Raw genomic sequence first — 13,632 nt, forward strand, 5'->3', positions numbered from 1 at the left:
GGCATTATATACCAGTTCCGAGGGGTCTGCGAGACATGGAAGTTCCTAACCAGATTTCAAAAAGCTTTAAAGTCCCAAGATCCCCTGCAATGAGCTCGGATTTTTAGGTACAATTACTTCTCTTTCTCTGAACCGGATGATGGCTGCAGTAACAAACTTCAGCAGTACAGTTTAGAAAAATTCCTAGAAGAAATGGTAGCCTCTCGAACCAGTTGAATAGGAACTTGTAGTGAATAGCTTCATGAGTAAATCAAGAGTATGGACTTAGAAAACACAACCTCTACGACAGAGGTTGCTGGAATTCAAGCTCTCGCCCTCTAGTAAATACAAGGAAGACTAAATGGTCTCCCACTTGTTGTAGCTCATGCAAAAGTAGTTACCCTGGATTTCTTTGATTCACGGTAACTTTCACATTCACTTATGGTGTAAAAACACAAGTCAGGCATGCAGAAAAAGTTTTCAAACCACTGATGTTTAGGTCTCTAAATATTTAATATTAAAAAAAAGGAGGTTTGGCCCCATACAATACAATGAGGAGACAATTTCCCGAATGGAAAGCATTGCAAACAAATGTTAAGATAATCAAGTTTACCTACTGCCCACATCACTGTGTCAAAGGAATCAGTTTCTTCTGTGCCCAGGTCAGTATTTTTCCAAGTGACTTGCAATCTGTTGCTCTCCAATTTTTCAACTTTGATTGGGAAACATCTCTTTAAAAATTTTGTGCCATAAGATTCCATGTGCTCAGTTACTAAAGATGCCATTTGCTGTTGAGTAGAGGAAAGAGATGATGTTTGTTCTTAGATATATGACCTTTTTAATGTCAAACCTTCAGCTGCCCATGAAAATCCAGTAAATAAAAACTGTGCATTTCAAACATTCTTTGTCACTTAGTTACTATGCAGTGTCAACACATGATAACTTATTGAGCTACTATGACCTACAGTTCCATTCCAAGAGGCATCTACATCTGAATATACAAATAATTTTCAAAAAAGTAAATAGTCTACAAATAAAATGGTTGCTTTTAAATAATTTGTTGCTTATACAAAAACAGGATCTACAGCAGATTCAGTTTAACATTACCACAATTATCATTTTCTGGCAGCTTGATGAGAATTAAATATCTTCCTAAAGCTAAGGAAGAACAATATATCCCTTTACCATGACACCTGTCTCTTCTTTGCAATGACTACGAATCACTGAGGTTTCCTGGAAAGTTCTACTACAAAACGGAAATGACGCTTTTTTCCCCAAGAGCCTTTCTGAAATAACGCCACACCACAGTCAAACAGTAAAGTGTCACCTTGACAAGTTTATCCAAAGATGTCATTGCTCTTGACTGCAAGAACTCAGGCTGCACTTTGACAAACAAGATGTATATTACTTAAAGGACATTATCACAAAACCACTCACACAGAACAACTGCATGCAAGCTCTCAGCTTACAAAACGTTATTTTGAAGTCAATATTAACCAATGTGAAGGCAACAGCACAGTTCTATCTCTTCAGAAACATTATAGCTCACTAACCACTTCCCAGCAGACTCAGTGGGACTACGGATTGAACGTGATTATTTTATCCCTATTAATACTTTCTTAGCTTTGAAATGTCTGTTGTGCTCTTCCTGCCTATAAAGGACTTGATTCTCAGGGAAAGCCCTACTGTGTTTTATGAAGGGACATACACATTGGTACATATACCACTACTTTTAAGGAAGCCACTTCAAAGTGGGAATGGCTGGCATGCAAGCAGGAGCTGTCACTACCTGCAGTGGTACTTGTCACTACTGCTCCAATCAGCAATACTCCCTCCTCAAAAACTGTTCTTACACTTTAAAATAATTTTCCCATGCACTGCGTGTACAAAGAACTTCTTAATCACAAGCCCATAGTTCTATCACTCCTCCATCAACTTTGGCCTGTAAATGTTTTGCACTACTGCAGTTAAGTGGTTTTTAAAGTCTTATTTCATAATTTCATAATACCAGGAATAATTAAGTTGAAGTATATTCATTCACATTCTGAAAACACCATGTTCAAGTCATTAACACAGCATAGTCTCCATTCCTGAGCCTGACACTTTCCAAATTTTTTTGCCTAAGAAAAAAATTGTTGGAAACTTCAAAGAAAAAGTTCACTGCACAATGTAAGTGAGAACCCAGAACTCTCTCACTGTTTCAAGACCATTACAGAAACTTTTCCTTCAAAGTAGCATCAGCATCAAATCTTGCAGGGACAGAAGATTCACAATCACCTTTAACATACTACTTTTGGTCCCTATAGATCTAGGGACCAAAAAGACTATCAGGCCATCAAAGAGATTATCTAACCTGTAGAACAGAGGTTACAAACTTGCATCCAAGTAATGCCTTTACTGGATCCAGTAACTTGCCTTTTAACCTACTATTCTACCTTCTGCTTTTTCTTCAAGCAGTTATATAGAATTTCTGTAAAAAGTATAAAACCTTTTTTTGTTGTTCTTGCCTTTTGTCACTGTTACTTCTAACTGCTTTTATTCTCTTTATACAGGAATGGCTTTCTGGCCAAAATTTTTTTCTGTTTTTTTTTTTTTTTCTTTTCAGCACAATCATGACCCCTTATACTTTTAAATAAAACTTGTTTTTTTGTGTTTAAATTTCACTGCCTGAAAGTTTTTGCTTTTAATTTTCTCCAGCTTAGGGTGTATAATCAATATTTTTTTTTACCTAATTATAACTGCCACTGTTTTGAAAGTGATAAGGTCAAGATTTCCAATCCCTATGTCATTACAAACTTTCAGCTTAGTGATTTATTTATGTTCACCATAATGAGCTCCACATTGAACTACTTCATGGTAAGTCCAGTAATTTATTTTAAAAATCATTATCTGTAACTCCTAGAAATTCAGGATTATTTTAAAGAGATTGTCTAATGTTTTGAGCAGTGGCATAAACCCCTTCCCTGCTTCCAATCTTTTCAATCTTGTTTTCAATTAAGCAAAAAAAAATTAGTTTTCCAAGTACATTATCAAGAGATATGATAGGAAAGAATGGCTAATACTTCTTTAGTTTCTCTTCAGAAAGGACATACTAGGAAATGCTGAGAGAAGCAAACGACACATTTTCTTTAGGAGACAAAAATAATCAAATACATATATATTTTTTAATATATCTGATACATAAGAAGAAATGAGATATTCCATACTCACCTGATCAAACCCACGAAGTGGGATACTTCTCATCATGACTGTAGTGTCCAACCCAATGCCTGTTAGAAAACCAGCAGACTCAAGTGAAACATCTGGTGAGGCACCAGTTAAGGAAATAAAAACAATGATATCATGTAAATGCAATATGAAAAGGTAAAATACAAGAGAGTTTTTCCCTAGAGACATCAGGTTCTCACACAGGGAACATCTTTCATTTGCTTTTATTGCACTGAATAAAACTCCAAACCCGTAGATAACGCTGTTTTTAGGATCCTGGGAATGTATCCTCAGCTGACCTTAATTCCCATAAAGCTACTGCATAGAAAACTACTATTATTCTATTACCAGCTCAGCTACAGGGCATGAACAAAGGAATACCCAAAATTGAGGTTTCACAAAACAGAAAGCTATGCTGCTTATAATCACAAGTCATCACAGCTTTTTCAAAGGATACAGCTGGCTCCAACAACCAACCTATTACACAGAAAGAAAAAAAGAATAAAGCAGTGGAATGAGCTTGTACATATTTCTGCACAAAGAAAAAGTTATTTTCTGAAGTATGTAAAGTTACAGAATTACAGGTTTGAGGAATGGATCTGATGTTTTTAGATGGGAAGAAAGAGTGTGGCTTTTCAATTCCAAAGACAACACTGTAACCTGTAGGCTTATTTTATTAACAGAATAAAAAAAGAACAGGCTTGTAAGACATACGGAATTGAGTTCATATTGTAAAGAGACAGTTAAACATGTACTCTGAAAGACCAAATGAAGAAGGCCATTAAAAACTCAGAGAAACTAGCACGGTTAAGAGGCATAACAAATATTTCAATTGTGGTTTATAATATACCTCAGTTGGAAATATCTGGAATGGACACTGACAGGTTTTTCTCCCAGTGCCTATTGCTGTTGCTGTCCCATCTTTACAGGAATCTTGGCACCATTGCCTCTGAGACAGCAGGCAACACAAAAACATACACACGCAGCAGTCTTGTCAGAACCCAACTGTATCTCAAAATTTCTACAGGTATCTTGATAACTAAATATATACATATTTTAGAAATTATTTTTAAGAAAACACAATCAGAAGTTAAGCACATTTGAAAGGCATCATCTTCCTACCAGTTAGATTACAGTTCCCAACATAAGACTTTAAATGCTACATTTAATTTTGATTTATAATGATCTGCTTTTTAATTATTTTATTTTTCCAAATGCCAAATATTTGCCCTTCCTGTCTTCAAAAGTTCTGTATGCAGCTGTAGAAAAATCCATTTAATAGACTTATCTAGAGTATTACTTACTAAATACAGCCATTTTAGATCCTAAATGAAACTTCAGCTCCCATCTCTCCCCATATTTCACACCTTTTCAACCAAGGACATCACTACAATCATCCATCAACACTTTTAATTTAGGTGTATGAGCTCTCCATGCCTGTCCCCAGATGCCCTATGCCTGCAGCAGCCCTCTCTCCTCTGAGCATCCCCCAGGTCCCTCTGTCTGCAGGGCACACTCAGGCTCGGTGGCTGTCGCGGAGGTCAGACTGGGTCTGGCCAGCCCGTCCCTGCCGCTCAGCTCCTGCCAGGCTGCACGAGCATTCCCTGCCTGTTCAGGTGGCACCCAGACTTGGTAAAACTTTCCTGTTCTACAAGGAATCCCACATAACATTTCCACTTACAACAAAGTCTTAAGTTTTTGAATTAGGAAAAAAAGCATCATTAGGCATCAAAATTTCTAGTTACTATGAGTACAGTGTAGAATGTCAGGCTCTTTCTGACTGTGATGTTCATCTATGGAAACACATAAACACATGCTTTAACTTCATCCCCATGCTTTATTAAGAACTTTTCGCCAAAAAACAGCAACACAAAATCAAAACACTGGGAACCCACCTGAATATTTGGCACATTATTTCTGTTTATTTGGGGTAACTTTTTTTTTTTTTAAAGGAGATCTCTCTTGTATTGCCATATGCAAAAGTTAAAAACCAACTTTTGATTTTTGGGTATGGAAGTAGTTTTCTAATTGAGGTTTGGAAAGCTAGAAATTTTAGAAATTTACTTGAGTTTAGAAATCTACTTTAAAACTTCAAAATGCAAACTCACACAATCAAAGAGTTTAAACAGGTTATTTAAAGCACAGAAGTGTAAGCGTGAGCCACAGAACTGTATCATATCCTTTTCCCCACATCCAATCTTGTTTGACTGTTTTGGGGAAGGTAAGTTTTAGCAACACAAATGACAATGCCAGCAAAGCAAACACTTACATAGAAATAATCCATTAAGTAAAGACCTTTTCCCTTAGCAGTTGTGCCTCCATTAATTCAAAAACTCTAAGAAACAAACCCCTCATATTTTGACAAAACGTGCTCTGCAAAGGTGAAAATTCAACGTAGTCAGATCACAGGAAAGAACACATTTGAAATATCAACCTGTAGCCTACACAACCCACAATTTTATATTCTACATTTTTCTTGATTCCTGGTCAAAGGAGCATATGCTAGTATGGTGCTTCACAAATTAAATATAATGCCTTAAATCCACCAAATCCACACACAAAAGGAAGGCTAACACAAAGTAGTGTGTGCACTGCAGCCTCTTAACAAGGACATATAATTTGTCAATTTCAACTCAAATTTAGGAAGCAAGGATCCTCTCTCTACCCTGTTACCAGGAAAACTACTGGTATATACACTTGAAAAGATAGGAATGTATTTCATAGGAGGACGTCAAAAACCTTAGAAAATTAAAATATTTTATGTGTGAATGTGTACTGGCAACTAAAACCAAATGTTAGAGGCATGATGGAGCTCTGCAGATGGCAAATTTGGCTTCTCCTCTCGGCCCTGCCACTGACGAGCCACAGATCATTAGGAAAGCTATTCTTCCTCAACACTGCAAGAGAAACAAGTCCAGCACTTGAGGAGCTCTTCATACACAGTCTAGCCTACGCTAAGAGAGAAAAAAATAGTAGGTTAAACACTGGCTTGTGTCCTGTACCTTACCCTAAACCAATGCACACCATCTCCAAGTCCTAACAGAGATGCTTTCAAGCTTCTGAAAAGTGCAGATATGGGGGCTGCTGTTCCGTAAGCCCCAAAGATTGCAGAGTCAGTACAACAATGTTTTTCTCACAAAAGACCCTAGATAACATCTATCTACCTTATAATAAAAACATACAGCTTCTGAAGGCGTAGAGAGAACAGGTTGAGCTAAAGAGATTAAAATCTGCTAATCTGGGTTTTATGTTTGGCAAACAATTTAACATAATGGAAAATAAATTTTTCCAGCATTAAGGCATCTGATTCACCTGTGAATGGATGGTCACGTCCTCTTTCAGCATATTGTTCTTGCAAAGTGCTGCAAAGAGCCACATGCTACCCATACAGAAATATCTACTGGAGATTCACAGGATCTAGAATGAGAATATCTGCAATTTGGGCATATGTTTGCTCTTCTTTTTCATGAGATGAAAAATAGATGCCAGCTGGCACTCATTCATAGTATCAGCACCACATTATTCACAGTTTCTGCTACAAAGCAGAGGATGCCTGGGCACTGTCAGTGTCTAATACAAAAGTTAAGAAAGTAGAACGTGACCTCATTCACACCTGCTCAATCTCTCACTCTTTCTGAACATATTTAAAGACATCTCTAACTCACTCTGCCAAACCCTTTCATCTCAGTAGCGAGAATTTCTTCAAGTTTGTATATCCAAGGGACTTTTAAGTTGGTTAATGGTTTGCTGTTTTTTGTTTTTTTTTTTTTAATAGGAATAACTGCAGAAGTGACAGTTCTACAATCCCCAGGCATGTAATTTGTAGCTGAGATATGTACATTTGGAGAGAAAGAAAAGAAAGAATAAGTAGAACACAGCTTAGACTAAAACCAAAAGGTGTTAAACTGAACCTTGGGAATATTTATAATAGAAACAAATCTGACAGAAAGAAACCTTTAACAGCTCCGTCCTCCTCTGCTAGGACACAGCCTGATAAAGCACAGAAATGCTACTGTAGCCCCTGCGGGCTTATTTTGACTAAATCTCAGGAATGTAAGGTATAAACACCAGGCTCCCACATTACACTGTTACAACTTGCATTAGCGGCAACTGGACAAAAGCCACATTTTCACAGGAACATCTTACAGGGATAAATCTTATGTTTACCTTATGGGGGTGGGGGGATTGGTGGTGGTGTTTTTTTTTTTAAAAAAAAAAAAACACAATTTCCTCGCATAAATCATGCTCTCAAAATTCAAGAGGTGACTGATATACTACAAAGAACAGCAAATTTATTTTTCTTAAACTGCACGAAGAAGCCTTGTTTATCTATTTGATGTTTAGCTTCACACAATACATTTTCCATATTAGAAAGTCACAGCCATGAATGGCAGCTCTGTTTTCTTTCCAAACACCACTCTTATAGTTTCAAGTCTTTTTTTCTTCTATATACTTTGCTTTTTCTCTGCTCAGGAAAAAAAAAAAAACAAAATCATACTAGTAAATATGTGTTTCCTATTATAATTATTTGCATCAGGAAATTACTCTGTAGTGCAGTGTTGACACAGAATCTTACTGTGCTATGTGCTTTAAAAAGCTATGACAAAAAAATAAGATTATGGCATTTTAATATTTCCATTATAAACGATTTTTTATTATTTCATTTAAAAAATAGCTTCCAAATCATAACAAAAGGCAAAAGTAACCCAACTATATTATCATATTTTCTTTTATCAACACAGCCACCACTTAAGAGAACATAAAATTATGTTGGAGTTTCTTTCCTAATTGAAGAGCAATTTCACATACATCTGTAGCAATGAATAGGAACAGTAAAGCCTTTGTTAAGTTTATGGTGCCCTCTTGTGACTTCCATGTATAATTGCTACAGGAAACAAGTCACCTTAACCTAACATTTGTATTTAATTTGATTTTAGAACAGAATTTCATAAAAGGAGGAGGGGTAAAATCTATTGTTTGTTAAGGAGGTTGGTAGTGTGATGTTGACGCGTAGCAAAACAAATTCTCAGAAAGAAGACAGAAAGACAGAAAAACTGGTGTATAAAAGGCAATTTTAAATGTGTTTCACCTTGCCATGCAGAATAAGTATGAATGCCAGCATCTATTAAAGCCATGGTGACATAACTTACGTTTTTCCAGGTGATTCTTTTAACCAGAACAGATCATCACTTGTAATCCCATACTCCAGTGCACCTGCAATCTGTAATCACACAGGTTAGGTCTCAAATCTACAATGCACGTCCTGGCAGCAAAAAAGCTAACAGCCACTTGGGCTCTATTAGCTGAAGTATAGCCAGCAGACCAAGGTGAACACATCTGGGGCTGCCCAGATGTGCTACCCAGCCTTTGCCTTTGGAGAGTCTCAACACCTGACTGCAGAAAGCCCCGAGCAACGAGATCTCTCACAGCTGACCCCAGCCTTCCTGAGCAGGAGGTAGAACTAGATGACCTCTAGAGATCCCTTCCAACCTGAATTATCCTACAGCTTTAAGCAACAGTAATACACTAAGTTGATGCAAATTGTTTTCTATGGAGTAGTTTTTTTTCTGAAAAGCCTGCACTTTACATAGGAGATAATTTTTCATATAACGCAAGGACAAAAGTTTCTCATGTGTTACTTTGCATTTATACTATTTATTCTCCAAACACTCATTATCATCTGCAACAAAATCAGTAAAGCCATTGAAGATGTTAGACAGTGAGTGTAACTTACGTGTGTAGGATATTTTGGTCTTCCTCCAGTAGCAATGACAATGTTTTCTGCAGTAACAATAGTCTACAAACAAAAATACAAAATCAAAATCAAGCACTTGAAATTCTTTTATCTGTCTTTGGATTTTAGCCATTTCCAAATGAGTGATAAATGATAATACTGGCACTATCATCTGCTATTTACATGACACAATAATCAGCAGTGTAATAAAAAAAAAAGTTGGAGAAAAAAGAAACTAATACATACAAGAATTTCTCCTGTACATTCTCTATCCATTTTTGTTTTAAAATTAAGCTTTTTTGCTTTCCAATTGCTCATAATCTGGACAAGATTCTGAAGACTACTTGGAAGTAAAAGGTGCACACAAACAACAGCTTTTTAAAATAAATTGTTCCTTAGGACCAAACATGCAGAGATCACAGCAAGTGAATGCTGTGTCTAAGGCCTGCATTAAGCTACCTCAAAAATGGCAGGCTTTTAGAAAATGCTAGGCAAAACATATACCCCAAAAAACTTTTGCTCTCTCAAGCAGATATTAACTAGTAACATTATGTAAGTACCACCCCAAAAGGTTAAAAATGCATCTTTAGTCTCTTGTTAAGTATGCAGAGATGGCCACCATTCTGTTACATGACCCAGCTGCCTGAAGCTGTGCATTCAACATAACCAGCCTCCCACACACAGTTTTGTGTTGGAAAGCTAATCAGCCTTACAGTTCATCTGAAGCAGGAAGACATGTGAGACTGATCTAACGCTCAGAGAAATAAGGTCCTCTTTACACCTGCAAGCATCTATCAAAGCAGTATGATTCTGATGAAAACCAAAAAGGTCTTTTGTCTCAACATGTCCATCTACAGAGAAAAAGTAACAGCAGCTAACTGACACACTAGAGACTAAGTACTCAGTAAGCAACAGTCAAATTCATAAACACCTTCTCTAGGTGGAAAATGCAAATCTTCCCAAGCAAAACAATACTCAATATGTAAAGCAAATTGCAAAAGTACAATCTAGCTCCCAGCTGACCTGAAAACCAACATATGAAGACCTGAAATGTCTGAAGTGAACAGTACTGAGGAAATCAGCACTGCAGCTCACCTCTTTGCCTGCTTTTGTTAAACCACGGACTGTATGTGGACCAGAAAAACTCCCTTTCATGTTGAAGTATTTCACTTTCCTGTTTAGAAGAAAACAGCAACATAAGCGTACACTAAAAGAAGAATGAAATACAATCAGCTGCCTTTTCCATATTTGAAGTGCTAAAAAGGATAACAAACAGGGATAGAAAAGGAAGGCATCTCATTCCATAGGAATGTTTGCAGCTCTGTCACATAAGCCACCAAATCCTTGTGTCACAGTTAACTCCTCTATACAGCAGAGCACCTAACACTGTCACCTAACTTGTAGCACGCTTCAGGATCAGGTTCTTGACCTCTTCAGATGATACACTTCCACTAGCCATTGCATTACTATTACAATATTACTAATACAATGCTCATTTGAGAGCAAACAAAAGTGACACTGCAGGATTTGTAAGAATAGCACCTGTTAAATTATCTATTAATATAATTTCTCTATAAAAGGAATTGCATGCTGAAACCTTGGAATTATTTCTGCACTGAAAGGAAAAAAAATCTGCTGCTCTAGTATAGTGTTATCTGAGGGCTTGTGTGGCATATAAATTTTGCTAGACAAGCTTGAAATTATCTTGATATATCCTATTTAATATTCATGCAAAACCTCAGATTAAAGACAGCATTCCCTGATCACTACAGTCTTAAAAAGCTTTTGGGTACAGTCACACTGAACCACCGTTTCCAAGAAAAGAAAAGGAAGGGATGGAAAAAAAAATAATTACATTGTCAAGGGCATTTACAGTCCTGAGCAGAAAGGACTTACAAACTCAAAAGAGTAGCTCTAATGAGAAATTCTAAAAGCAATTCAGCAAAGAGAAGAAGAGCCCCTTGACTATGGGAAGAAACATGAACTTCAAAGTCTTATTTACTTGTCTTGTAGTTGCACTCTGTGTCCCCAGTTCAAGGATTTCACATAATTCTGAACACCTTCTGCCATCACAGACCTATCAGAAAAAAAAGAAACTGAACATGAACTCAGTGCATTAAAAATTCAGATTATTTAAAGCAAAAATAGAAGCAGCTGCTAGAAACTAAGAATGTTCTACAGTACTTCTTGTTATAAAAGTAAATTATCAGGTCCAAATCAACATAATACCTGCCCTGATAAACCAGAACATACAGTGTTGTGTTTTAAATAAGAACCAGTCTAAAAAGCTTCATGCAAAATTCACTTCCCTAATTGTCCCTAAATGAACACTGACTGGAAAAAGTTGTTATGTATCTGCAGCACACAGGAATGGAAATCAGCATCAATCTTTACCAGGAATGATGAACAGGTTGTGCTATATTCCAGCCATAGTGTTGAGCATCTTTAAGGGCACTCCCTAAAAGGGCTGCTTGATGCATAAGCTTTTTAGGAATGCAGCCAACATTCACACAAGTTCCACCAAGTCCCCATTTGGTTCCTTGGGAAAAAAAAAAAAAAAAAAAAAAAGACAAAAAGTAAATGCATCAGGTTAGTGTAACTTCACACAATTAGGTTACTTAGGTTGATCATGAAACTAGTTAAAAAGTTCTGAAACAACACACACCTTACTATTTTCTGCAGATCAGTTATAACTAGCTCTGCTTATGATCATTTGTTTTGATAAAAAAATCTTTATATATTTTTCTTCTATAATTCCAAGCATCTCAAGATGTTTTTCAGAGCTCTGAAGGTTCAATTACTACACATTCACACTTGCTTATCTGCATTTGAAGATCTTATTTTACATACTGTATATGACAAGCCTCAACGTGATGTCATTTATAATTCTTAGAAAGTATAAATGACATTTTGACAGATACAATATTCTTCCATATTTAAGTTCAAAGTCTACTACAAATAGTAGCATCAAACACTGCTAACAACCTTAATATGCAGAAGAAGCAGGCAGAGCTGGGACATCACTGGAGGGACTGAGCAGTACAGCAAGCTGGGAATAAGGACTTGTACTAGAAGCAAAGCAAGCAGTGTGGCTTTGGCCACTTCACTGCCTGGAGCAATCTGCTCACCTAGGCAGACATTTTATACAAACAACCAAATATTATCCTAGTATTTCTCTTCCATACCTTGTGGAGAAGGTTCCACATAATCCAAAACAGCCACTTTCCTTCCAAACTGAGCAGCTTTAAACAAAAAGCAAGGCAAGGTATTTAGAAGAAGTGAGGGAACACACAAACCTTAACATTTTTAGTAGCACAGGTACAGACAAAGAGTACAGGAGATGATGGCTGCTGGCTTTTATTGTCTACCTCAAGATGCCAGACTAAGGACTCAGGCTGCCAGTGTAGTCACCAGATTCACCAGAAGGCACCTAGCAACCCAGACTAGAGCCTCCAATTTCCCTCAACCCTAAAAATGCAATTTGACCCTAAATGAGATGTTTAAGAATCTTGTGGGTTGTTGAGAACATTACATAGAGTTACAAAGGGGCAAGATTCTCTACAGCACTTAAAACTTCCTGGAAACAGTCTGAATGGACTGTTGTTTTAACACAGAAATACAAAAAAAGTATAGTTTTAAGAAACCTCAACAGTATCTGTAGAGATATTTAGCATTTTATAATAACAGTGAAATAAAATCTTATTAGATTTTCCCATGACAAAAGAAAAAATATTTTTTAAAAGGTTAATAGGAAAACCAAACAAGATCACCCCACTTAAGGGTGTGAACTAATCTGCACATTAACTATCTGGAGCCAGCTGAGTTAATAATTAATGTATAGGGACTGAAGCATAGTGTGTTTCTTAAAAAGCTTTAGCATTATCAGTAACATTTCTCTTTCCATAAATACCACTTAGGCTAATAAGAAACTTTTGTTATTTTTACATACAAACCTTCTTTTGCACAAGCAAGGCCTCCAGACCCTCCACCAATTACCAGAAGATCATACTCATTCTTTCCTGTAAAGAGGATGTGAAAAAGAAGAAACAGGCAAGGAATATGAGAGAGGTATGTAATAAGGTAATTATCAAAAAGTACATTATATTCTACAATTGATTATTGCTGATTTGGGTTTTCTTTACTTTACTAGAGCATTGCATTTTTTCAGTGTCCCAAAGCACTCTCCAAAAATTGTTAAACAACTGTATAGTCTGGTTTTGTGAATGAAATATAGAAAATAAAGCAATCCAGAAGAAGTGAGGAAATAGACTGCATTTTTGCACAACCTCTCTTTATGGACAATTAGGCAGTTGCAATGGGGATCCAGTAGAGGTTTTCTTTCTCTGCATTACAGCAGCAAGTTCTATACAGAGATTTTTCAGCAGGGTCAGCTTATTGGACTCACAAACTTCATCTGCAATGTAGGCCTTGCAGGGGTGGTGGGGCAGTCAGAGGGAAGCTGGCTCCTTCTGCCACCTCAGCCTCCCAGAGCAGTTTTGCAGTAGCAGAAGCCCACAGGTTAGTAACAATTCGTTTCTTAGCAAGGGCATCAGGACAACCACTGCTTTTAGAGGGCTGTCAGCAGTTCAGGGGCAGCCGAGGCCCGCAGCTCCAGCACTAGCTGTGCCACCAGAGGGTGTGGGGACTTCTCTCAGCAGCTCAGTCAGGAAGTTGGACTGGGAAGGCCGATACCGCCGGTCGCTCCCTTTAGC

The 13,632-nt window shown here is 37.1% G+C and overlaps 1 protein-coding gene across 1 annotated transcript in view; it reads right to left on the reverse strand.

The window, feature by feature from the left end:
- The window catches only part of TXNRD2 (thioredoxin reductase 2), a gene marked incomplete at its 5' end in the record, with an annotated part of 32,812 nt that extends 19,786 nt beyond the window's left edge, over positions 1-13,026 (reverse strand). Inside the window, 10 exons of the mRNA XM_008946584.1 lie at positions 593-767; positions 3,190-3,281; positions 3,644-3,663; positions 8,337-8,407; positions 8,921-8,983; positions 10,016-10,094; positions 10,923-10,997; positions 11,315-11,459; positions 12,106-12,162; positions 12,874-13,026. Coding sequence (XP_008944832.1) covers positions 593-767; positions 3,190-3,281; positions 3,644-3,663; positions 8,337-8,407; positions 8,921-8,983; positions 10,016-10,094; positions 10,923-10,997; positions 11,315-11,459; positions 12,106-12,162; positions 12,874-13,026 — 930 coding nt within the window. The remainder of the gene's footprint in view (positions 1-592; positions 768-3,189; positions 3,282-3,643; positions 3,664-8,336; positions 8,408-8,920; positions 8,984-10,015; positions 10,095-10,922; positions 10,998-11,314; positions 11,460-12,105; positions 12,163-12,873) is intronic.
- Positions 13,027-13,632: the final 606 nt, after the last annotated feature.

This window comes from Merops nubicus, unplaced genomic scaffold (genome assembly GCF_000691845.1).
Source record: "Merops nubicus isolate BGI_N331 unplaced genomic scaffold, ASM69184v1 scaffold26978, whole genome shotgun sequence".
Lineage (NCBI taxonomy): Eukaryota > Metazoa > Chordata > Aves > Coraciiformes > Meropidae > Merops > Merops nubicus.